Source organism: Felis catus, chromosome A1, assembly GCF_018350175.1.
Source record: "Felis catus isolate Fca126 chromosome A1, F.catus_Fca126_mat1.0, whole genome shotgun sequence".
In the NCBI taxonomy this organism is placed as follows: Eukaryota; Metazoa; Chordata; class Mammalia; order Carnivora; family Felidae; genus Felis; species Felis catus.
The window spans coordinates 145434949-145461626 of NC_058368.1; the positions used below are offsets into that span (position 1 = coordinate 145434949).

Here is a 26678-nt window from a genome sequence, read left to right on the forward strand (position 1 = left end):
TGTTATTTTTATTTGTTATTTGCTTTTATTAGTGGGCAGTTGGCAAAAGAACAAATTAAAATGACCAATAAATATGTGAAAAGATTTTCTGTTCTAATAATATCAAAGAGATACTAATAGAAATGACACAGAAATACCACTTTCATCTATCATATTGCCAAGGAAGAAAACAAATGGTGATATGCATTGGTGACAAAACAGGTACAGCCTTTCTGGAATGCAATCTGGTAATATGTATGAAAATTAAAATAGTTACTTTTCTTAGCAATTCTAATTCTCAAAATTTGTCCTAATGAATAATCCTATAAATTTATAAGCAAAAAATTTTACTGTAGAACTACTGATAAAAACTGGAAATAACTTGAGTATTAGTTATTAGTCAAGTGATTAATCTTTATATATGCAATTATTTATTTTAAATCCTACAGTAATTATTTTTATAATTTTTTACAGTTATTTTCCTCAGTTGTTAAATATAGGTATGTATATACATTCAGATTATGACTAGTCTATTGCAAACAATGAGGTAGATATTTATTAACACAAAAAGATGTCTTCAACATATTAAGTGAGGAAGACAAGTTATAAACTATTATGTATAGATGATACCATGGGAAATATACATACATACAAATACACACATATACATACACATACAGTAGTTCTCTGGAAGATAGAATTACAGGTGATTTTTCTTTTTAAAACATTTTTTTAATGTTTATTCATTTTTGAGAGACAGAGAGAGACAGAGTGTGACTGGGGGAGGAGCAGAGAGCAAGGGGGGCAGAAATTGAAGTAGGCTGCAGGCTCCAGACTTTAAGCTGTCAGCACAGAGTCCTATGCGGGTCTTGAATCCACAAACTGTGAGGTCATGACCTGTGCCAAAGTCAGATGTGAATGAGCCGCCCAGGTTCCCCTGATTTTTATTTTCTAGTTTCTCTTCTCATATTTAAAAATTTTTTAAAATAATGAGCATGTATAACTTCTACAGTCAGAGACAGACAAATAAACCAGAAAGGAAACCCTCACAGAGAAGCCTTATAAAGTTCTGAGACACTAGGTTTTATAAAATGAAAATGAGGGCTCCTGAGAGGCTCAGTTGGTTAAGCATCCAACTCTTGATTTCAGCTCAGGTCATGATCTCATGGTTTATGAAATCAAGCTCTGCATCAGGCTCCATGATGACAGTGTAGAGCTTGCTTGGGATTCTTTCTCTCCCTCTCTCTCTCTTTGCCCCTTCCCTGCTTGCGTGCTCTCTCTCTGTCTCTCTCTCTCTCAAAATAAATAAGTGAACTTAAAAAAAAAATAAAATGTTTATTTATTTATTTTGAGAGGTGGAGAGGAGCAGAGAGAGGGAGAGAGAATCTCAAGCAGGCTTCAGGCTGTCACTGCAGAGCTTGATGTTGTTGGTGGACTGGCAGGGTGGGGATGGGGGGCTCAATCTCACAGATCGTGAGATCATGACCTGCGCTGGAATCCAGAATTGGCTCCTTAACTGACTGAGCCACCCAGATGCCCAAACATCTTTGACTTTAATAATTTTAAAGTCATTATTTTTAACATATCACCTAACAATATTTATGTCACAGGTAATAAATATCCAACAAAGAGTAGTTTGATTTTTAAAATTATTTTTTAAAAGTAAAATAAGAGACTAAGAATAGTTTTTACCAGACATCAAATTTACTTGGACAATGGGATAAGTTTATTATTATTATTATGATAAAATTAGGAGGTACTAATTATCTCTGTATGCGAGCCGCCTTTGATTTCATTTTAACTCCATTTTTGTCTATAATGTGATCTTTGATTAAAAGAATTGCAGGGGCGCCTGGGTTTGCTCAGTTGGTTGAGCGTCCGACTTCAGCTCAGGTCATGATCTCGCGGTCCGTGAGTTTGAGCCCCGCATCAGGCTGTGTGCTGACAGCTCAGAGCCTGGAGCCTGTTTCAGATTCTGTGTCTCCCTCTCTCTCTGACTTTCCCCCGTTCATGCTCTCTGACTTTCCCCCGTTCATGCTCTGTCTCTCTCTGTCTCAAAAATAAATAAAAACATTAAGAAAAAATAAAAAAGAAAAAATAAAGAATTGCAGATTATTTTGTTTTATTTTAACCAGGAGTGGTATATATACTTGCAGCCAGTATTTTCTTTTTCCCCCAGCACGTCACAGCCCACCGTGGCTCCTGCTTGGCTCCTCCTGGCTGGGGAGGGATGGCATTAGACAGGAAGCGCCAAGGTTTATATCACTGCTGAAGAAGTTGGGCCAGTGTTTTGGTGCCTTTCCCCATGAGAGTCTCTCAGCTTTCTCTCGGTTTCTAAACCACTTCTTTACTCCTAGATATAACCTGTCTTCTAAAGAAAAAATCTTGTGTTTCTTACAATAAGGTGTATTACTTTAGCGGGAAAATTAACAGACATTAATGAACTTGAACTCTTACATTTCTTTATCTCTGTGCACCCTTATGACAGCCGAACTCTTGAAACTTTGCAGAGACAAGCATTCTGTCAGCTTCTTTCCTTTGCCTTAGATGTAGTTGGCTTGCCACTAATATTATACAATAGGAACCAGGGTTTATTATCAAAGATATTACTGGGGCGCCTGGGTGGCGCAGTCGGTTAAGCGTCCGACTTCAGCCAGGTCACGATCTTGCGGTCCGTGAGTTCGAGCCCCGCGTCAGGCTCTGGGCTGATGGCTCAGAGCCTGGAGCCTGTTTCCGATTCTGTGTCTCCCTCTCTCTCTGCCCCTCCCCCGTTCATGCTCTGTCTCTCTCTGTCCCAAAAATAAATAAAAACGTTGAAAAAATAATTAAAAAAAAAAAAGATATTACTGACCTTTCAAATGAAAACACTGGCACATTAGTGTTCACATGGATATCATTTCTATAGTCCAATAAAGACTCCTAAAGCTTCACTTCTACAGTCTGTCTGGGTTTGGAATATTTTTATGCTCTGCTGTGAGAAAAGCAGGTGCACTTGCACATTTATTTCTAAGATTTGTCTATTTTGTCATATGATTTGGGTTTAAAATTTCTGCAGATGTCAATCTCAGCCATTTTTACTATTAGTAGAGGAGCTTAAAAGGTAGCTCTTATAAGTCTAACTTCATATTTATTTTAGAACAGCTTAAACCTTGTAGCCTATTTTCTCTCTGATATGTTTTTTGTGGAATAACTTAAATCCAAAATTAGCTCAAAATGGAACCCTTCCCCTGTTGGAATATTGCTGTTTTAATACCTCACAGTCTTTTCCAGTTCGTGGTATCGACACTGCTTTGCAATTTGTTTTGCTGCCCTCTAGCCCTTTGGCTCTCCTTTCCATTATTGTATTTCCTTGGTGGGTGCCTGTGCCAGGTTCTGAGGCATCGAGGGGAGGGGTCTATAGGTTGTGGGCTCACTAGGCCAACTTTATTACTGAAGTCTTGAGAGCTCATAATGAGACTCATCTATCTAAAATATGACAAAGTTTGTTAGCTGATGTTAGCATCCTAGTGAGAATTGTGAGCTGGCCTGGTAATTTAGCATTTCATTCTAAAGTGAAGGTTTCTATGAACACATTACATAGACTAATGGACTTCCTTAGCAAAAGAAATAACCAATTAGTAATTCCATATCCTTTTATAACTGTGCTCTGCCACACCCCACTGCCCCAATTTTTGTTGTAAAATAATCAGATCAAATAATATCTTCTGTCTTCTAACTACTGTCTTTAATATTCATACTATTTTATATATATATATATATATATATTATATATATATATTATATTATATATATATATATATATTATATATATATATATATTATATATATATATTATATATATATATATATATATGTCTTCAACTATACTTAGAAAATACATACAAAGAGATACCTATGAATTACATACAAAGAAATCTTATGAGTTACCTCAAGATTAAGGTAAATTCGCTCCATTTGCTTGGTAGTTGTGTACGGTTTTTGAAGCAATAATATATTTTATTTTTGCATATAGCAAAATTAGATCCCCTGCAAAATTACAGCCAGTTATATTTAAAATATCTTAAAGTTGTTATAAATTTGTAAAACAAAATTTCCAGTCAACATTGTTTTTTTTTGAAGAAGGAATTTTCTTTTCTTTCTTGAGGAAGAAATATCATGTAAATACAAAGCATTTTTATTGTTGTTATGGGTGCTAATGACCTTTATCCCTCCAAATATTAGTATTAAAATTTAAAAACACCTTTTGCCAAACCCAAACATTCATCAATAAAGATCAAAGGTCACAGAGCTGTGATGATTCAGTAGTAAAATATCAAAGTATTTATAAAGTCTTTTTTACAGTTGCTTAAATTAGGTGAAAAGATTTATCGAAAGATCTAGGACCATCTCCAATTACAACAAAATATTTGCCCAAAGAAGTCTCAAGAGAACTTACAACAGATTCATTCTGCAAGAATTTTAACCTCAGCAACAAGGTAGCCATCTTTAAAACCTAAACCCAAACTAGAAACTTGAATCATTTTCTTCATTTAATTTAAAAATACATTTCAAATAATTTCCCATGATAGTGGCTCCATTTTAATAGTTGAAGATGCCAGACTTATAAGGTGTAAAATAATAGGCATATTTCTACTCTAGTAGATTTATTTTTCCTTAACTATCATTCATGTTGCTCACAAAACCAAACAAACCAATCTTGTAAAATTGGGATGGTGTTTATTATACCCTGTTCACAGTAGTGTGGGCCTAGGAGAAAATTGGTGTATGGATCTGGAGAACTAGAAGGAAGAGAATTGACATTTTAACACTGGTTTAACAAAACAAAACAAAAACCCATAAAGTTACCATATGGAAATGAATCAATTGTTGCTCTAAAGAAATCTTGTTTCCCACTGTGACATTCAGTGTAGATTCTGCAGTAGTTTTATTGTCTCATTCAAGATGTTCAGGAAAGTTGTCTTTCAGCCCAGGCTCTCAGAAGCTAAGTCCAGGTATGATGAGGGAGCGTGAGGCAGGCTGAGGGGCAAAATACAGGCTGGCACAGCCACTGCCACTAGCACCCCCTCAGGTGGAATATGTGTGATATTCCTCAAACACTCCTGGCTACCCAAGAACAAAAGAAAGGGGTTTAAGTGCTTGCCATGGTAATGTAGAAACAAAGACAAATGAAAAATTAAATTCCCTTACTGCCTACAGCCCACTGATAAGTCCTTGAAACCCAGCAGAGTGACCTCCCTCTAGGAGATCAGCTGCCTCAATGATGACAGTTTGCTAGGGGCAAAAGAGAACCTTAGCTTAACATTATCCCAACCTTGAGGATCCTGTAAGTCTACTTCCTTTATCTCAGCTGCCCCAGGATATATGCTAGCAATCATACTCTAAGCTTATGCCCCCCCTCCCCCCATATACATCTAAAGGGTTTCATGACTGAGGTTTTATTAAATGGTAAAAAATGGTGTTTCCCTAGCAACAGTTAGCCCCTTAAGGTCCTGGAAACCTTGCTTCCAAAATTCCTTAGAGACTTAACTCTATCCCTGACCCCCTCCCAACCTGAGGTTTATAATGAGTTACCCATCATGACCCCACTGAAGCTCTTCCTGCCCACAGGTCCTGTCCCCCTGCTTTAATAAAATCACTTTTTTGCACCAAAGACATCTTCAAGAATTCTTTCTTGGCCATCAGCTCTTTACCCCATGAACCCCATCACTCCAGAACTTCATCAGGTAAAGGCATTAAATACTTTTAGTTTAGGTTAATTAATTAGTTTTGAGACAGAAGAATGAAACATTTAGTCTCTCCTTAGGTTTAGTATTTTAATATCTAAAGAAATAGAATATATGGTAATAGTTAACTTAATTTATTTTTATTGAGCTCAGCCTTTTCTTTTTAATTATTTGCTAATGTTAGTTTTAACATTATGCAGATCAAGAGAGATCATTGTTTCTAGACTTCCATACTTGATTACCTAAAGACAAAGCTGTTAGCTAGTGGGATCAATGAAAAGTTTTCAGGTCCTTTAAGAATTGAATAAGATTTATTGAAACAGTCCTAGTCAGCTGCAAGAACAATATGAGTTAACAAGAACTGAATAGATAGTTCTCTTTTAAATGGTCCCCAATAAGCCACCCTGACCAATTGCATGGAACTTTGTTCAGCCTACCCACAACACATAGACTTGTTGACAGCATTGAAGTAAAACAGAAAAATGAATCTATAAGAGCAATAAAGCAGCATTACATTTTGAATTTAATTTAATTTAGATTTAAGTAGGGACTTAAAACTGACCTGAACCATGACCAAAAACTAGACAAAACAATACTAATTTGTAGATCTTCTTTCCCTCACCAAAAGGAAAATAAAAAGCTATCTGAGTAGTGGTTCAAACTGCAACCTACCTAGATTTATATTTTCTTAGATTACTCATTGGAAAAACACCATAAAAACAAGAAAAATCTAAATGATTTGTCAGCCAACCTCAATATGTTATTTAATTGGAAAAAAAAAGTATAACTTCCCAGAGAAAAGAGTGGATGCAGTTTGTCCTCTATTTCATGGTAGTGTAATAAATTTAAAAAGTATTTTAATTGCTACCAATATTTAATAATTACTTTAAAAACAGTAAGTGCTTACATATATTGAGTAATTTCAGTTAAGATGAAATGTATTTAAGGGATAGTGGTGTAATTATTAATTGATAAAGTATTATAATTCACTATGTATGTTTCTCTTTTAATCAGAAATAATAAGTGTATATTTAAATATCATTTATGTATATTCTTTTTCTATAAGTGGAATGACATTTATAGATATAGGAATCTTTAATTTACAATGACTGAGACTACATCAAATTAATGATTAGTGACAGTAGAGTAAATATGTAATGTTTTACATTGTGTATGTTGGACTATACCTCTTATTCAGAAAATAGTGGTGTATCTCTTTTAAAGTCAATAACGGTAATCATAAACAAGATAATTCCATCAGCACAAGTCAGTCTTACTCTGCATATATTAATTTAGCACAGTATTGCACTTAATAAATTATCATTAATCATAAATACATTTTCACATGTGCATATTTAAGTTTTTTAATGTTTGCTTCTTGGTTTTTCTGTAGGGCTAAGGTATAAGACACTCATTTCAAATCTAAGAAGCTGCATAATCAGTCTTTTGAAGCCCACTGCAATCAATATCTATGCAAATGGGGTAGTTATGGAATTTACACTGCTTTGTCAATCAATCACTAGTCAAGTCCCCCCCTACACTCGATATACTCATAGATTTTTTTCTTTTTTAAGGAGAAAACTTTTTTCTTTTTAAAGAAAGAGACTTCCTTTTATTTGTTATATAAACAAGTGCTACAGCTTTCCTGCCTCTACCTCTTCATACTTACCTGCCAGCACAGTGAGTCAGCCCATGCTGCCAGTCTCTTTCTATGTGGTGGTGGTCAGGCTCCAGGCTTCCTGAGCGCCACCTGTGGCCTCCTATGGCCCTGTCTTTGAGTCTGAGTTCTTGAAAGAAGGAATGGACCTTTGGGACTCAGCTGGTTGGACCAGCCTCCCTAGAGTATTGATCATTTGCTGCTTGTCCACTGGCAGAGAAGTCTTCAGTGGATCACTGAAGGGCTCTTTCTTTCACCTTGATTATGTCAAGTTCTTGCCAAGGACTTGGTGGGGACATAGAAACCTTGCTAACTAAATAAGCAGAAGATGGAAACTGAGAAGGATAGTTAATTAGGTGGAATTTCAAAATTGGGGTTCAAGGTTTATTTGCATTGCATGGAGTAATGGACTGTAAGAAGAAATGTAATAAGGAGAAATCTGAAGTTTTACACTTAGATTAAAGAGAAAAAACAAATTACTAAACATATACAAAGTAGGGAAAGCCTGGTTAATAGTACTTGCAGTGAAAAACAAAACAAAGTAAAAACTAGATCTTTTTTTGGCTACCTATAACCACGGTATGAATCTTTAGTCTTGAGGACTGCTGAAGAAGCTAATGCATCTTAAGTCTTATAAAGACAACAAAGGAAGTTAATAATCCATCTGTTTTCTGTTGGTCAGCTCACATCTGGTGGATGCATTGAGTTCTGTTCTGAAACTTTTAAGAATAAGTCTGAAAAACTTGAACCTTTATAGAAGAGGGTAACTTAGATGATGAGGAAGCTGAAAGTGTTAAAAGTTTAAAGTAGGTGGGGCGCCTGGGTGGCGCAGTCAGTTAAGCGTCCGACTTCAGCCAGGTCACGATCTCGCGGTCCGTGAGTTCGAGCCCCGCGTCAGGCTCTGGGCTGACGGCTCAGAGCCTGGAGCCTGTTTCCGATTCTGTGTCTCCCTCTCTCTCTGCCCCTCCCCCGTTCATGCTCTGTCTCTCTCTGTCCCAAAAATAAATAAACGTTGAAAAAAAAAATTTAAAGTAGGGAGAATGTAGGTAGAATGTGATGTTGCTCTTCAAATACTGAAAACATATCTGCAGACTCAGTACGTGAGTAGGAATTAAGTTCCTAACTAAGTTCTGGGTTATGAGTATACACACACAGGGTTATTCCCTTGTGTAAGTGAAGTCTGGGGATGGATAGTCCAGGGCTAGAGCAACCCTTCCACAAAGTCATTGAGGACTATGACTCTAATATCTTGACTGAATGATTATTTCCATCTTCAGGATCACCTCTTGGTAAATCACGGGAACTCCTGCAGTCACATCCCTATTCCAGACAGCAAGAAGATGATGAGTATGGTGTGGGGGAAAGCCACACCTTCTTTCTTTTAAGAAACCCTCTCAGAATTTGCACTGACATTTTTTTGGCAACTTAGTCTTATGGCCACACCTGGCTGCCATGGAGGCAGAATAAAAGCAGTAGGTAGCAATAGGAGGCTTAAAAAGGACAAATTTTACTAAATATAGAGAAGAATTTCCTAATAGTTTTGTGTGCCCCAAATTGAATGGGCTTTTTTAGAGATACCAATGTAACTGTTGTTGAACATTCAAAAACAAACTAGAAAATTGCCTATCAGGGATGTTTTAGGGAGAGACATGATAGGTACAGTTCCTTCTGATACGATGTGCCAGGATTATTTCAATATATGTGTGCACAGGCCATACTGAGTTTTAGTTTAACTTTTCTTATGAGAGATTTTGATAAAATTAGATTTTTACTTACTACATCTCAATAATAACAAATAATCCTTAAAGTAAATACTACACAAGTCTTGTTTTCATGTTTTTCAGAAGCCAGCATTTTCTTTTAATGGAAAGCACTAGTGAAATAGTATTCTGTGGACACATAATGACCCCACACACTTAGCAATCTTTCTGATGCTTGAAGTTTTATGCCTTATGAATTTTCTTACTGATTTGTTTGCTATAGGAAGTATTGATCAATTGATTAAAGCAGATTTCATTCAATATAGCTATAGGACAGATACATTTGTATCACAAGATACAAGATATAAGATTTGTAACACATGAAATGTATAGTATCTTTCATTTTGTGGTGGATTTTTATTTTCCTTTGGTATTTGAATTGTGTGAATTTCTTTAGAAAATATTAAGATATTTTATGTGGTAGGTGTTTTGGATTTGTATTCACAATTGTATAATTAAGAGATCTAACATATTAAAGTTATGAGTTTTGTAATTTTAAATGATACTACCCTGTCTGCACCATAAGTCTGTGGGAGGTAGACTGAAAACACTCTACTAGTATGTCTAGGCCCGTGCTCATTCTCGCTGACACAGATAAGATTGAGAAGTTAGACACAATAGTTATTGGATGCCTACTCCATTAGAAACAGAAGGAGAAAATCTATTGCTTGCCAGATTAGAAAAATGTCATATAAAAAAGAAACTCTGGCTCTAGTATCCTCTTGTGTCCCCATATGTGTGTATCTAATCTCAGCTGGTCCACCTGAGAATACCCCCTGCACCCCGAGTGCAAACATCCCCTGCACGCGGTCCCATTTCTGTTCCAACAAGATGAAAGAAGCTGTCATGAAGTAGAAGAAACTCCCTGAACTGCAAGCACAAGTGTGCATTGGTGGGAAGGGAACTGTTCACGCAAAGAAGAAGGTGGCTCCTAGAACAGCTACAGCAGATGATAAAAAAAAAAAAAAATCCAGTTCTCCTTAAAGAAGTTGGGGGTAAACAATATCTCTGGTATTGAAGAAGTGAATATGTTCACAAACCAAGGAACAGGGGTCCACTTTAAGAACCCTAAAGTTCAGGCATCCCTGGCAGCGAAAACTTTCACCATTACAGGTCACGCTGAGGCAAAGCAGCTGACAGAAATGCTACCCAGTTTCTTGAACCAACTTGGTGCAGACGGTCTGACTAGTTTAAGACTGGCTGAAGCTCTGCCCACACAGTGTGTGGATGGAAAGGTACCGCTTGCTACCGGAGAGGAGGGCGATGATGACGTTCCAGATCTTGTGGAAAACTTGGATGAAGCTTCAAAGAACGAAGCAAATGAATAGAGGCACCTTCTGAAGAAGATAAAACTTGAAGGAGTTACTGGGAGCTATTTTATATTATGACTGCTTTTTAAAACTATTGTTCATGGATCTGATAAAATCTAGATCTCTAATATTTTTAAGCCCAAGTCTCTTGGACACTGCAGCTCTTTTCGATTTTGGTTATACACAATTCATTCTTTGCAGCTAATTAAGCTGAAGAAGCCTGAGAATAAAGTTTGAAACAAGGTTAGTAAAGTTCTCTGCCTAGCAGAAAAAAAAAAAAAAAAAAAAAAAGAAAGAAAGAAAAAAGAAAAGAAAAGAAAAGAAAAGAAAACAAGAAAGAAACTTTGTTTCCAAGATTCCAAACAGGGAAATCAAATGTTGTTAACAGTACTCTGGTAGACATTGTTAGATTGTGGTCTTTTAGAGACTTAAATGGATTTTCCAGAATATAAACACACTGCCCACACTTGGCCTATCTATACATATTTTCAAGGCATAGTTTTGATTATTTATATCTGTGTCTGTATCTGTACCTATTCATTTTAGTTATAGTGAATAATTTTGGAAAGCATTTTGCTTCAACCTAGCGTTCATATGGTTCAAGGCATAGAAGGACAGGGTTGCGGGGAGCTCTTAGGGAGACAGTCCTCCACAGTGCCTAACTGATGCCCTTTCATGATATGTGTTAGATGGTGTACAGCTCAGCTCTGCTTCAGGAAAGCAACTATTGGATCCCAGCTGTTTGGTCCTCCTGTTTCTTGGCTTCTAGGCCTTATCTCATGCTCAATTTGAAAACTTTTCATTTGAGGGATCCTAATTTGATCCCCAGATGAAATCCTTAACTCATATGATAGGCGCTGTGTTGAACTGACTTGCGCCATGCCTTCTAAAGATCATGACTTGTTTTGCAGGGAGAAAGATTAAATTAAAATGGAGGAGTTGATTACTTTTGCCACTTTCCTTGTTTCTTCCCAACTCCTCCCAAAGAAAAAAGGACGGAGCTTTTCCACCACTTGTTTTTTCTAAAAGCTTGCACAAATAACTAACTCATCAGGCCTCAAGTTCTTTATCTGTAGACAAGGATAATAATATCTGTTATGTAAGGATTATGACAATTAAATTTAGTAAACATCTTCTGAGCTCTTTCTGTATCCTTGGTCTAGTAAATGGTAACATAATTTCTTTGTAAACCTTTTAGCACAGTATCTGGTACATGGAGATCAACAAGTATGATTCCCTTTGCATTCTAAAATGAGGTCCTAATATAACAGGGACCCCATTGAGTCCATAGTCCCAGCCCTGATTCCATGAACCTCTCAGTTTATCTATCGCATGCTGTGTTTAGGGGATTGGGATTGAGTCTTACATAAATGTGCCTGCCCCTTTCTTTTTCTTTTTCTACCACATATCTGTGGCTTGTTAATAGGTCCATTCCTCAGCTTGTCTCTCTTGTCCTGCTTCCCTCCTAAAAGATTCATCTTTCTTTTAGACATCCATACTAAACTACAGTGCATGTATGTATGCCTGGGGTGGACTTCAATGACTCCCCAATTGCTTCTGCCTACAGGTTTTAGTTTGTTTTGTTTAAAGCTCAATGAGTGTTCATCACAAAGTGATGATACCTATGTATCCAATACCCAGATAAAGAAACAGAACACAGGACCCCCCTCTTGACACTTTCAGTCACTACTTGCTGTCTAATCGTTACACTAATCTGACTTCTACACTAGACTCATTTTGCCTCTTTTGTTTGTTTGTTTGTTTGTTTGTTTGTTCTTCTAAGGATTTTATTTTTACATAGTCTCTACACCCAACATGGGACCTAAACTTACAACTCTGAGGTCATGAGTCTCATGCTTCACTGACTGAGACAGCCTGGTGCCCTTGTCTCTTTTTTCTTAACATTATATAAATATATCACATAGTGCATATTGTATCTGTCTTATTTTGTTCAACAACATGTTTTTAGATAATACTAAAATATTTTCTATTGGTTTTGGATCTAACTTTGTACATTAACAAAATATCAATATAAAAAATTAAATAAAAGTAACCTGTTTTGCTGTATAATATTCAGGAAACTGATTTAACATTTGATTTTGCAGTCAAACTAAATAGTGATGTAAATTGACCAGTTACTCTACTAGTTTTGGCTGCCATATTGAGATTAGCTAAAGGCAATAGAATAGAGTTACAATTTAAAACTAATAGTTTTTGGGATGCCTGGGTGGCTCAGTTGGTAGAGCATCCAACTCTTTGATCCCAGGGTTGTGAGTTCAAGCCCCACAACCTTGTGGCTTGGAGCCTACTTAAAAAAAAAAAACAACAACTGATTTTTTTTCTTAAACACCATTATTTTCTTAAATTCACTTTTAAGCAAGAGTCTAAGGAAGTATACTTTTAGAGGCCTGCTGGTCTTAAACGGGAGATAGAACTTAAGTTTTATCACTGAAGTTCAATGTGAAATTATAGTGAATCATCATTAATAAAATCTTTTGTTATTATTTTCCATAGGAAAAACATTTAGGATATAAAGTTATATTTGTTTATATGTATTTTTATTTCAAAATATGTAGTATTTATTGATGTAGGTGTTATGAAATAAATGTGACATAACATGAGTTGATTGTTATCAGTTTATACTGCATCCATGGAGTCTAGAAGGGACTGAATTATTATGATGAACACCTTATAATATCAGTGTTTGATGTCACACACTTGCACATAATGACATCAACACAGCTGGAGCCTGATAAATGGCCTTCGTTGACATTTTCTCTGCAGAAAATGTCAGTAATTTCGTTCAGGAATGAAATTTTCTCTACAGAAATGTTCACAAGTTGTTCAGTAGTTTACTGCACTGCTATTGGCTAATAGGGTAAATGGATTACCATAAAGAATGAAAGAAGCGTAACGTTTATTGGATATTACTGTTTCCAGTTTACAACAAACCACATCATGTTTCCTCTGTTCATTCAACATTGAATATATATTATGTTAAATGAAAATGAATCACATATTCTGAATATTTTTCTTCTACACTTCAGAATGCTTTTTAAGATATTGTCTAACTGCCAGCTAATTTACAGCTCTGAAACCTTGTTGTATCATTTCTGAATAGAGCATTCAATAATTTAAAGTGAAATAAATCACCGTATGATGAATTGCTGATAAATCTTTTGGGTTGTAAGGGTTTCTTTGCTATAGCCTTATATGTAATTGTACATTTTAGCAGGGATGCCCTCTGAACATTAGAGGACATATTCATGAGCTGAATTTCCAAAAACAAATCTAATGATTTGACAGCCCTGCTCAAAAGACAGCAGCTCAGCATTTTAGAACTTGCCATGCACTGGATGACAGAGTCACAGTGAGCCTGGGAATATCCTCTGTGCTCTGACCTTCTGCTTCTTCCTCTAGGCCTGGCTGCTGTTGTCCTGAGGCACTAACAGGATGGTACCCACTCACCAACCAGTCTCTTATCTCTGCAATCCCAGTGAGGGTGGGGGTAAATGTTGTGTATCCCTGCACAAGAATGCTGTCAGTAGTACACTGTCATGGCTAAAACCCTTGTTCTTGTTCACATGGAGATTTCTTAAGGAAAAATAATTTCCAAGCTCTGTGGAATAGCTTAAAAATACTATTTTGACATTCTCATAGCTGATTTCAACAAAATGCTTACTGCCTAAATGTTATGAATGGAATAAATATTTTCATAAATTCATTGAAAGTAAGTATAAGCAGATCAAAATATATTGACTATTTTTTTCTATTGGGCTTCTTCTGACTAGACTTTTAGTATTGCTGCTTTTAATATTAACTTCATTTCACTTTTATGGATAATCAAGAATGTGCATGAAACCTTAATTTCCAACACAGAAGGATAATTGCTCAGTGATCATTTACTTTCTTTAAAACATAACTGAATATAAACTAGGATAGAAACTAAGAAAAAGAGCTATTTTTAAACATGGATGGCGTTGAAATGGTGTGTGAGATCAAATGGCATATGAAAAATGCACTCACCTTTTTTTTTTTTTTCTGCCTTATACCTGTAACTTAAAGTGGATCTAGGATCTAGTTCATTTGTTTAGTCACAGAATCACAAGTAGTATCTTTCTGGTCACTAGTAGTCTAACCCTTACTTGAAAGGTTGGGAAATGGAGCCTACCATGTTAAGTGGCTTGCTTTGTAACAGAGGTAGCTCCAGCATCGATGCGACTCAATTACATAAATCCACTGCTGTGTCCCTCACCTATGGTTTACTATTATCCTTTGTTCAACGACAAGGGTGAGGTCTCATTTAACATGTTTTAGATTAAAGAGATTTTATAGTAACCTTAAGCACAGGAAACACGAATTTATTAGAAAAGACACTAGCCTTTAGCAGAGATGTTTCTGCTAGTTTCAGGTTAATCTTTCTGGGACACCAGTTCTAAATCATTTTTTAAAACCGTTGACCGCCATAAGCCGTATCATAGCTCTTATGCCACGTATATGCCAAAACAACTGAACTGTGGTATGTGAATAAACATGCCTTGACCCCAACCTGATTTTCTTACCACTCTTTCTATGAGTAAGCAGAAGACCATTTAAAGTAAGAAAAGTGGAGGAAAATAGAGAAGTAACAAAGGGCAATTTGAGCAGTATGTGCACTACAGTATCCGTGGGACCCTTCTCCAACTTCATGTGATAGCGTGCAGTATAGAAAAGGTTCTTTCAGCAAGTGTTTAGAAAAGTATGTTCCAAAAGATCTGCATAACATTAGTGTAACCAAGTGTTCCTCTATGTGGCTTCCTGTTTTGGAATTAAATGCCTTCAGGGTACTCAGAATAACTCTGTTTAGAAACACAGGGAGAATTTAACCTTTTATGCTCCTCATCGGTTCTTAAAAACTATATATTAATTACTTTGTTTCTCAATAGTTTCAGCTAAATTTGAAAATTGTTTATACATAAAGTAGGTTGTTTACTTAAAAAAGGTATGAACAGGAATTCTGGCAGTAATTATTACCACTCAAATCATAAGATCGGTTTGGTCTCTTTTTAAACAATTTTCTTAGACCAACTTTTTGGCAGATAGGGTTATTTCCAAATGAACTCAATTAAAAATTTCAACTGTGGTTATTTGTAGGAGGTATATACTGGGAGCAGATGAGCTGAATCTGTGTTTACTTCTTTGTAGTGTTATTGTTCAACATTCTTAGCTTGCTGCAAAGCCAGCAGAGGGAGCACCAAACAATCTTTTTGTTTAGCTTGAAGCTTTAATGATGTATTTTTAAATTTTTTTCATCATTTTCATTAAAAAAGATATGTACACCTAATCATTTACTGATTATACATTTTCACTATATAATATAGTTTTAACTTTCTACGTGCTTCTAATTCTTTGAATTTAAAAGACTTAAAGGAGCCTTTTTTGTGCATTTCCATTCTACACACGTTCATTAAATGCATAATAAACTGTATTAGACTCGACAAGCAACGGAGTCAAAGGCGAATATGCCATAGTCTCGGTCCTTCAGGAATTTATAACCTAGTTGAAGAGAGAATTACAAAGATCTTTGTATTTACAAGGTTAAAAATATGGGCCACTTATCTTGATGAAGATCCGTGGAGATATTATTGAGAAGGTGATATCTGAATTGGACCTTGAAGGAGAGGTTTCCTAAAATGGAAATTCTAGACTGGAGGGAACAGTATAAACGCAGGGTGTATTTGGGGAAAGGAAGTTATAGTGTTGTGTCTTGATAGAACATGGGTGATAGAGGGGGTGTACTGGGAGATAAGGTCAGAAAGCTACGGTGGGGTCAGATAAAGGAGCACTGTGAAATCTATATAAAGAGTTTTGGTTTTATTCTTTTGGCAAAGGAGAACAAATTGCAGACCATTAAAAGGAAGCAAATGATGTTTTAATAAAATAATCCTTCATTCAGGGTAAAAGGTTGCCTGGAGAACCGAGATTAAAATTGAACATTTTTGTGCAAGATCAGATGAGATATTATACCAGCTTAGATAATAATAATGCTTTTCATGTGTTTGTATAGATATCATACATGTTTGTGTGTGTGCACATGTGTTTCTGTAGCCATCTATGTACATATGTGTGTGTGTATTCACACACATATAGTATATACAATACTACTGTTCCTAAGGTTGGAGATAACTTGATATTTCAGAGTTATCCTGTGATTTAAAGATTTGTGCTAAAAATATGTTAGTCAGTGTATACAAGGTCTCAAAGCAAATTCAGGGCAAAGCTTGTACTCAAACGCTATGTCTTTTGAGTCCAGACCTGGTAGTGTTTTCATCATAGGGTGCTGCTTTTGTTAGATGATGTCAGTGTGGGCAGGAAGGATGGAATGTGTGTGAGAGACATTATGGAGGTATAAAAGGAGTGGACACAGGACAAGGACGGGTTGAAAACAGCCGCCAGGTTCTCATTCTCTGTGACCAGGAAGCTGAATGTGTTGCCACTGCCCCCATTTGAGACTTAAGGGGAGACGCTGGTTGGCAATGGGATGAGAGATAGATGGGGGAGGGGTGGGTGGGTGAAAGGTAATTCAACCTCAGCGTGTCAAATTCTGGATGCTGGACAGCATCTTTGTCGAGATGTCTAGCACAAACTTCCCATTTTAGTTTTGGAGCTCAGAAGAGGAGCCAGACCTAGAGTTTGAGAGTGGATGCGATAATTCAGGGAAACTAGACTGAGAAGAGGAGTGAAGTGAGAGCCACCCTTGGGGGACGCCTCTGTGTAGGCGGGCAAGGAGAGAAAGAAGTGTGGGCAGAAGCCTGCAGAGACACTGACAGAGATCAGAGCAGTCAGGAGAATGCCCCATTCGTCACTTAACAATGTTTGTGTGGCTGCTGTGTGCAAGGCACTGTCCAGAATGTAAAGGAGGGTGTCTTTGCAGAGTCCACTGTTGCAGAAGATGGTTGAAGATGGGACTGAGCAGAGGTCACTGGGTTTGTTTACTCAGGCGATCAGGCTTCCTAAATATGCACAGAGCTTTAGTAGTGTCCTAAAATACAAAGGATTAAAAAAACTTTTTTTTTTTTTATTTGAGGCTAGGGAGGGGCCTAGAGAGAGAGAGAGAGAGAGAGAGAGAGAGAGAGAGGGAGAGAGAGAGAATCCCAAGCAGGCTCCATGTTCAGTGCTGAGCCCCATGCAGGGCTTGATCCCATGACCCTGGGATCATGACCTGAGCCCAAATCAAGAGTCCGAGGCTTAACTGACTGAGCCACCTAGGCACCCCATAAAGTGGACTTCTACCTCACAACTCTGTGTATAAGAAGTTAAAAAATCTGAGAGGTTCTTGGCTCAAATGTATGAACTATAATCTTGATATCCAGGTTTGTTGTTTGTGTATCAAACACAATTTTGTAGCTTCCAGAAGATTGTAATACCCTCGTAATCTTGCTTATTTATCTTTATTTTATGTCTACTTTTAGTTTGATTTTTTATAACAGAGGAAAAAAATCACTGTTATCCTTGTATAATGATGTAAGTTCATTATAAAAAATTAAAATACAAAGAAGAAATTCAAAAATCACCCCTCAGATACCCACCATAATACATTAGATAGCGAGAAATACAGTTTCCTCCCTCTCTGCTTCCTCGTCCTTCCCTCTTTCTTTCCTTTCCATTGATCTGTTGAATTCAAGTTTCATGTTGGGTATAGGCATTATTTAAAACTAAAATCTTAAAAAAAAAAGGGTAACCCATTGATCTGTTGATCATACTATGTCTGTTACTGTAAATAAAAAGGATTCAATGTATTTTCACTTTAATTTATAAAAAGGAAAGGATACTAAAAGTACTTAAACAGTTGTTGAACTTCCAAATATGTACTTCACTGTAAGAGGTAGTATATATTTTGGAATATCTGTAAAGAGATTATGGATACATGAGGTTAGAGCCATGATTTTAAGATGCAAATTTCTGTTTAGACTTTATATGTGATCTGTTTTGAAAGATGTGCATATATACTCTACCTTCCTGTCCTCTCCCTATTTTTGGTTGTTACACATTATTTTTACTTATTTGAGCTTTATAACATTTACATTCTGTTTTGTAATTAAGGTTTATAGTTGTTTAATTCTAGTTCTGTATTTAACTGGAATATAATTAACTAGAATTCAGTACTCACTATGATTTTTTTCCTTGACGTTTTAACCCTTGAATTTTACATTTGATTTATATTTTAGTTTCTGTTATTAGAATTATTAAAAAAAATTTTAATAAAAAAATTTTTTTAGTCCAGACTTTAGCCTCTACTACCAAGCTGTAATCATCAAGACAGTATGGTATTGGCACAAAACCAGACACATAGACCAATGGAATAGAATAGAGAACCCAGAATCAGACCCACAAATGTATGATCTACTAATCTTTGAGAAAGCAGGAAAGAGTATCCAATGGAATAAAGACAGTCTCTAGCAAATGATGCTGGGAGAACTGGACAGCAACATGCAGAAGAATGAAACTAGACCACTTTCTTACACCATACACAAAAATAAACTCAAAATGGATGAAAGACCTAAATGTGAGACAGGAAACCATTAAAACCCTAGAGGAGAAAACAGGCCACAACCTCTTTGACCTTAGCCACAGCAACTTCTTACTTGACACATCTCTGAAGGCAAGGGAAATAAAAGCAAAAATGAACTATTGAGACCTCATCAAGATAAAAATCTTCTGCACTGCAAAGGAAACGATCAGCAAAACTAAAAGGCAACTGATGGAATGGGAGAAGATATTTGCAAATGACATATCAGATAAGGGGTTAGTATCCAAAATCTATAAAGAATTTACCAAACTCAACACCCAAAAAGAAAATAATCTAATGAAGAAATGGGCAGAAGACATGAATTGACACTTTTCCAAAGAAGACATCCAGATGGCCAACAGATACATGAAAATATACTCATGACTCATCATCAGGGGAATACAAATCAAAACCACAGTGAGATACCACACCACACAGGTCAGAATGGCTAAAATTTACAACTCAGGCAACAACAGATGTGGTAAAGATGTGGAGAAATGTACACCCACTTACACTGTTGGTGGGAATGCAAACTGGTGCAGCCACTCTGGAAAACAGTGTGGAGGTTCCTCAGAAAATTATAAATAAAAGTACCCTATGACCCAGCAATAGCATTACTAGAAATTTACCCAAGGTTATATAGGAGTGAGTGCTGATTCATAGGAGCACATGTACCCTGATGTTTATAGCAGTGCTATGAACAATAGGCAAATTATGGAAAGAGCCCAAATGTCCACCAACTCATGAATGGATAAAGAGGATGTGGTTTATATATACAATGGAATACTACTTGGCAATGAGAAAGAATAAAATCTTGCCATTTGCAACAACTTGGATGGAAATGGAGGGTATTATGCTAAGAGAAATAAGTCAGAGAAAGATACCATGTTTTCATTCATGTGTGGAAGTTGAGAAACTTAACAGAAGACGATGTGAGAAAGGAAGGGGGAAAAGTAGTTTCAAACAGAGAGGGAGGCAAACCATTTAGAGACTCTTAAATACAGAGAACAAACTGAGGGTTGATGGGGAGGCTGAGAGAGGGGAAAATGGGTGATAGGTATTGAGGAGGGCACTTTTTGGGATGAGCACTGGGTGTTGTATGTAAGTGAGGAATCATGGGAATCTACTCCTGAAGCCAAGAGCACACTGTATACATTGTATGTTAGCTAACTTGACAATAAATTATATTAAAATTGTTTAAATATTTTATTTATTTTTGAAAGAGAGAGAGTGGGGCAGGGGCAGAGAGAGAGGGAGACAGAGAATCTCAAGCAGGCTCCATGCTGTCAGTGCATATCCTGACATGGGGCTCAAACCCATGAACTGTGAGATCATGACCTGAGCCAAAATCAAGACTTGGACGCTCAACCAACTGAGCCACCCCTTTAAGCAGAATTCTTTATGAAGGTCTCAGTGGTGGCTGTTTCATGTTGAGAATGTCTTTTGTTGTATTTATCCTGTGTAGTCATCTTGGTTAGGCAGACTGCTCTTGGGACATAATTTCTTTTCTTCAGAACTCTGCGAACACTGGTCACTTGTCCTCTGTTGTTGAAAGTTGCTGTGGAGAAATCTGATGCTAGCTTAATTGTTCTTGTTTTTGGACATGATTCTCATTGTTTCTTTTCTTCTCTTTTCTCTTTCCCTTAAAAAACATTTTTGTTATCTTCTATTCAGTGTTAATGTTATAAGCATGTGGAAAATAATTAAATTGAACCCTTTATATCACAGTATGCCTGAGAATAAAGCCCCAGATGGACTGAACAGTTACACAGTTTTTAAATGAACCCATATAACTAGTAGATGAAAACACTGGTGACACTGTAATTTTTCTAAGAATGGCCTCAAGATAGAAACCATGAAGAAATGATCTGTAGATTTTCCTGCATCAAAAAGAGAAAACAAAACAAAACAAAAAACAATAGCAAAATATGAATAATGTTAAAGGAAAAATTGTAGCAGGTAAAATATTCACAACAAATAATGGATGATAAATATTTGCTGTATGTGTATGTGTGTTTTGTTCAAGATAAAATCAACATAATAAAAGGTAAGCATGTAAAGGGTATGTAGAATATTTTATAAGTGGAATAATTGATTCAAGAGAAGAGAAGGCTTCTGATTATTTTCCGTAGGCATAAAGTGAACTTTTAACAAATCAGAAAGAAATTTTCCTGTTTGGAACACAAGATTTTTCATGAGTAGTTACATATATTGCGTTAAATAAACTTAAACATCTCTTTTAAGCTGTGAATTCCATGGGTCTAGGATATTTATGTCTTATCCTTACTGTTAGATTGTTTTCTCCTTGGCAAGTCCCAGAAAGATGTCTCACCATCTCTCTGCTCTTCATGGTTCATAGCTCAGAACTTTGCATGTATAGGTCCTGAAGTGAATATTTACTGAATGATAATTGTAATGAGTTTTCTAAAATTGATGATAACCATTATTTTATGAAATATATTTGAGAGGTTTTAACATCTTTTGTATAGACACTTTAATGATCATAGATTATTATATATATTTTAAAGTAATTTTTGATAGTCTTATTTGCAGAATTTTGATTAATGCATTTTATTACTTTAATTGAAAGATTCATTCTTTTGCAGTATAAGTATATACCTAAGTCTCATTTTGCAAAATTCAGTCTTTGTTCATTTTATCAGATGATCATTTACAGAATTGTATTTTTAGACCCTGCCTGATTCCTTATGAATTGCAAAGAATTTTGTTTACCATGTACATGGTTTATTGGACACTAATGCTTTAATTATTGAAAAACCTTTAAAATGATTTTCATGTGAAATGAAACTGGCATGACAAAACTGGCATGAAAATGCACATTTGCATATATGGTTAAAGGTTAGTGATGTTCATTTTTGTTATGTTCTTTTATTGATGTAAATTGGGAAACTGAAGGTTTTCTTAAATGAAGGGGCATATTCACAGTGATAGAATGATTTTATAGACTATTTAACAGCAAACTTTCTTTGGAGAACCATATGTATAAGTGGTTAGTGATATTAAAATTGGTACCAGCCTTGGGATATCAAATGTATTTATTTTTAACTTTTATGCAGATCTAGTTATTGAAATGTACATTTCAAGTACATTTCAAGTGTCTTTCAAAGTAATTTTGAATGATTTCCATTTGAAAAGTAAGGAGTTAGGTTTGTTAGTTATTAACCCAAATATAGTAATATAGTTTACTTTATTGATCTATGATTTTTAAAATTAGGAGTGAGAAAAGTCACAGACGGGGTTTGTTGACATATTGCAATCCATATGTGTGCTTTTCTGATAAGGAAGGTATAGCATATACCATCCCTCCAGAACATTTAGCACCAGATTTATGATTTTTCTAATTTGGTTTGTAGCTTGCCAAAGAGCATGTGAGTGCATATTTGATCAGAAGCATATTTTGCCTTGAATCAGATGAAGAATACTTAATGAGTCAGTGCCAAGAAGCATTGCAGAGAAGATGCCGACTAGCAGACTAAAAGGGCTTTCAAGTGCCTTAATGTGAAATATAATAGAGATAAAGTAATATTACATAAAAAGTAAAGTTTTTAAGTTTTTCATGCCCCTTCCCTTAATAAAATTCTCCACCATAACTATTGAGAATGATGCTTTACATTTATGTGATGGATTTTGCATTTTTACTGGGGTGAAGACTTACTTCCAAGTGTATTATATTCTCTTAGGGGCTGAGAAAGACACTAGTCGTACCTTAGAGGTGCCAGTAGTTCTGCTCTCTCTAGCAGCTCTCTCTGTTCTAGTGAGTGCTAGAGATTACCAATTAAAATCGTTTTTCTTTTTGGGTGTTCAATAGGAAAAAGAAGTATCTCTTTGTTTTTCATTGTATTTCTTGGTTTATCAGTGAAGTTAGAAAATTTTTCTGTTTTTTTAGCCATTTGTATTTTTTGCTTTATAAATTGCTTATTCTTGTTCTTCATCCATTTTGATATGAAGGTACTCACTTGTGGCTGGTTTGAGATTCTTTATTTGCTAAGGATGTTAGTTAGCACTTGTTGTGTACGTTACAAATATTTTGCCTAGGTTTTGTATTTTAACTTGGTTTGCAATGTTTTTTTTGGCATAGATAATTTAAAATTTATTTTGATGTTTATTTTATTTTTGAGAGAGACAGAGAGACAGAGCGTGAGTGGGGAGGGGCAGAGAAAGAGAGGAAGACACAGAATCCGAAGCAGGCTCCAGGCTCTGAGCTGTCAGCACAGAGCCCGACATGGGGCTCGAACTCATAAACCATGAGATCTTGACCTGGGCTGAAGTCAGACGCTTAATGGATTCAGCCATCCAGTCACCCCTGGCATAGATAATTGAAAAAGTATAGTCAAATCTAGTAATCTTTTTAGTCTAAGATTTCTATCTTTTTTAAGATTTGAAAGGCCTATACTAACCCTACATAATAAGAAATTTTCTTTTGAGACTGTGATGTAGGAGGGAATAATCAGGCAAAGCCTTTATATTCCTTAGTTTAAATAAATTATAAGGGATTACCTTTGTTAGAAATTGTGATTTTTATTTATAATGCCTAATTTACATATATCCCATGTATATGACAAGCCATTTTACCTCAGCCTGGGGAGGGCTTTTCCCAAATAAGACATCTTCCAACATTCTGCTTTCCTTGTTTCTACTTTTTCACTGTGGAAGAAGGGGAGAAAGGAGAGGGATACATGTTTCCAATGACACTGTCTTTTCTCCCCCTTGCAGAGCACTTTTACAAACTGAAATTACATTATACACAATTATTAGGTTTCCAGGCTAGTCCACAATAGCAATCAATAATAGTTTTTTTCCTCCTGTTCATTGTATAAAATTTAAGCCATTAAAAATAAAAATTTAACATTTATTTTTGAGAGACAGAGAATGACAGAGCATGAGTGGGGGAAGGACAGAGAGAGAGAGAGAGGGACACACAGAATCCAAAGCAGGCTCCAGGCTCTGAGCTGTCAGCACAGAGCCTGACGCGGGGCTTGAACCCACGGACTGTGAGATCATGACCTCAGCTGAAGGCGGATGCCCAACCCACTGAGCCACCCAGGTGCCCCTCAACCATTTTTTAAAGTTAATTTTTTTTATTTTGAGAGAAAGAGAGTGTACAAGCAAGCAGGGGAGGAGGAGGAGGAAGAAGAGGAGGAGGAGGAGGAGAGAGAGAGAGAGAGAGAGAGAGAATTCCAAGCAGGCTTTGTGCTGTCAGTGCAGAGCCCCACATGGGGCTCAATCCCACGAACTGCAACATCACGACCTGACTAGTAATCAAGAATCAGACACTTAACTGACCACACCACCCAGGTGTCCCAACCATGTTTTGAGTTAATTGAGATTTTAACAGTAGCCTGGAACCTGAACAAAATAATTTAAAATTCAAAAGAAGTTACAAGTGAACTTTGGAGGCATAGCCCAATTGTAGGTTATTTTGTGGTAGTCAGTCTTTTTGAGAAGCCACATCTAAGGACCCTGGACCAGAAATGGTCTAGTTGGTCTTAAATGACTCTAATGAGCCCTCAATAATTCTGCACATTAGGTTTATATTGAGACTTGTTTTCTAAGTTCTGTGAAGTGAAAGTATCTTTAGATACTAGTGCAGCATAACCCAATCGAATTTCCTGCAGTGATGTAAAATGGATATCATATGACTATTCACTTACTAATGGGGGAAATATTCTGTAGCTTGGTCATTCAGTATGGTAGCTCCTAGCTACATGTGGCTATTGAGCACTTGAAATGTGGCTAGTATGACTGAGAAACTGAATTTTTAATATTACATGATTTTAGTTGATTTAAGTAACCACGGGTAGCTAGTGCTATTATTTTGAACAGCATAGATCTAGAGATTTTTGATGAGTGAAGTCCTCAATTTCATAACAAATCACAGATAAATCTGTGATTCTATACTATTCTATATATTCTATTCTATACTATACTATATATATATAGTATACTATACTATATAGTATATATTCTATACTATACTATATAGTATATACTATACTATACTATATACTATACTATATACTATATATTCTATTCTATACTATTCTATATAGGAATAGAAAGCCTATTAGAGGCTTTCTCCCTTACTGTCTAATAGAAAATGTTATAGAATGTGTAGCTCTTAGTTGGATCCTATTTAGGAAAAACAAACTATAAAAAATTTTAAAGAAAAGTTTTAGACAATCCATGATTTCATTTTTAAATTGACTATGGTTGATACACAATATTGCATTAGTTTTAGGTGTACAACATAGCAATTTGACAAGTTCATACATTGTGCTGTGCCTGCCTCAGTTGTAGCTACCATCTATCACCACATAAGCCTATTACAGTGTCATTGATGTATACCCTATGCTGTACCTTTTATTCCTGTTACTTATTCATTTGGAAAGTGGAAATCTGTATCTCCCTCTCCCCTGCATCCATTTTGCCCACTAACCCCCTCCTCTCTGGTAACCATCAATCTAATTCTGCTTTTTGTTTGTTTGTTCATTTGTTTTATTAGATTCCACATATGGATGAAATTATACAGTATTTGTCTTCTTCAGGCTGACTTATTTCACTTAGCATAATACCCTTTAGGTTCATCCTTGTTATTGTACCTAGCACGATCTCATCCTTTTGTATGGCTGTCTAATATGCCAGTGTGTGTGTGTGTGTGTGTGTGCACGCGCACGCGTGCACGTGCGCGCACGCACGTGTGCCTAACATCTTTCTTATCCATTTGTCTATTGATGGACACTTGGGTTATTTCCTTGTCTTGGCTATCATAAATAATGCTGCAATAAACATGGGAGTGCATTTATCTTTTCAAATGTGTGTTTTCATTTTTGGGGGGATAAATACCCAGCAGTGTAATTATTATATCATGTGGTGTTTCTATTTTTTAATTTTTTGAGGAACCTCCATACTATTTTCACAGAGGCAGTACCAGTTTACATTCCCACCAATAGTGTACAAGGGCTCCTTTTTCTCCACATCTCACCAGCACTTGTTATTTCTTGTCTTTTTTATTTTAGCCATTCTGACAGGTGTAAAGTGGTATCTCATTGTGGTTTTGATTTGCATTTCCCTGATGATTAATGATGTTGAATACCTTTTCATGTGTCTGTTGGCCATCTTTGGAAAAATGTCTGTTCAGGCCCTCTGACCATTTTTTAATTGAATTGTTTGAATTTTTGGTGTTCAATCTAGGAATTTTTTTTTAAATTTTTATTTAAGTTCTAGTTAACAAACAGTGCAATATTGGTTTCAGGAGTAGAATTCAGTGATTCATCACTTACAAACAACACCCATTGCTCATCATAACAAGTGCTTTCCTAATACCCATCATTTATCTAGCCCATCCCCTACCTGCCTCCCTCCATCAATGCTGTTGTCTTCTGTCTTTAAGAGTCTCTAGGGATTCCTGGGTGGCTCAGTTGGTTTGGCGTCCGACTTTGGCTCAGGTCATGATCTCATGGCTCATGGGTTCGAGCCCTGCGTCAGGCTCTGTGCTGACAGTACAAGCCTGAAGTCTGCTCCGGATTCTGTCTCCATTTCTCTCTGCCCCTCCCACATTTATGCTCTCTCTCTCTCTCTCTCTCTCTCTCTCTCTCTCTCTCTCCCCCCAAAATAAATAAACATTAAAAAATATTTAAAAAGTCTTTTATGGTTTGTTTCCCTCTCTCTTTTTTTCTTCCC

The 26678-nt window shown here is 36.2% G+C and overlaps 2 protein-coding genes across 25 annotated transcripts in view; both read left to right on the forward strand.

Moving 5' to 3' along the window:
• Nucleotides 1-26678, forward strand: part of ATG10 (autophagy related 10) — a 275188-nt gene that overhangs the window by 99602 nt on the left and 148908 nt on the right. The window lies entirely within an intron of this gene.
• Nucleotides 5206-14939, forward strand: LOC123378996 (transcription factor BTF3-like). The gene has a single exon (XM_045033263.1). It carries the CDS (start codon nucleotides 10148-10150, stop codon nucleotides 10445-10447), a length of 300 nt encoding a protein of 99 aa, XP_044889198.1. The 5' UTR covers nucleotides 5206-10147; the 3' UTR covers nucleotides 10448-14939.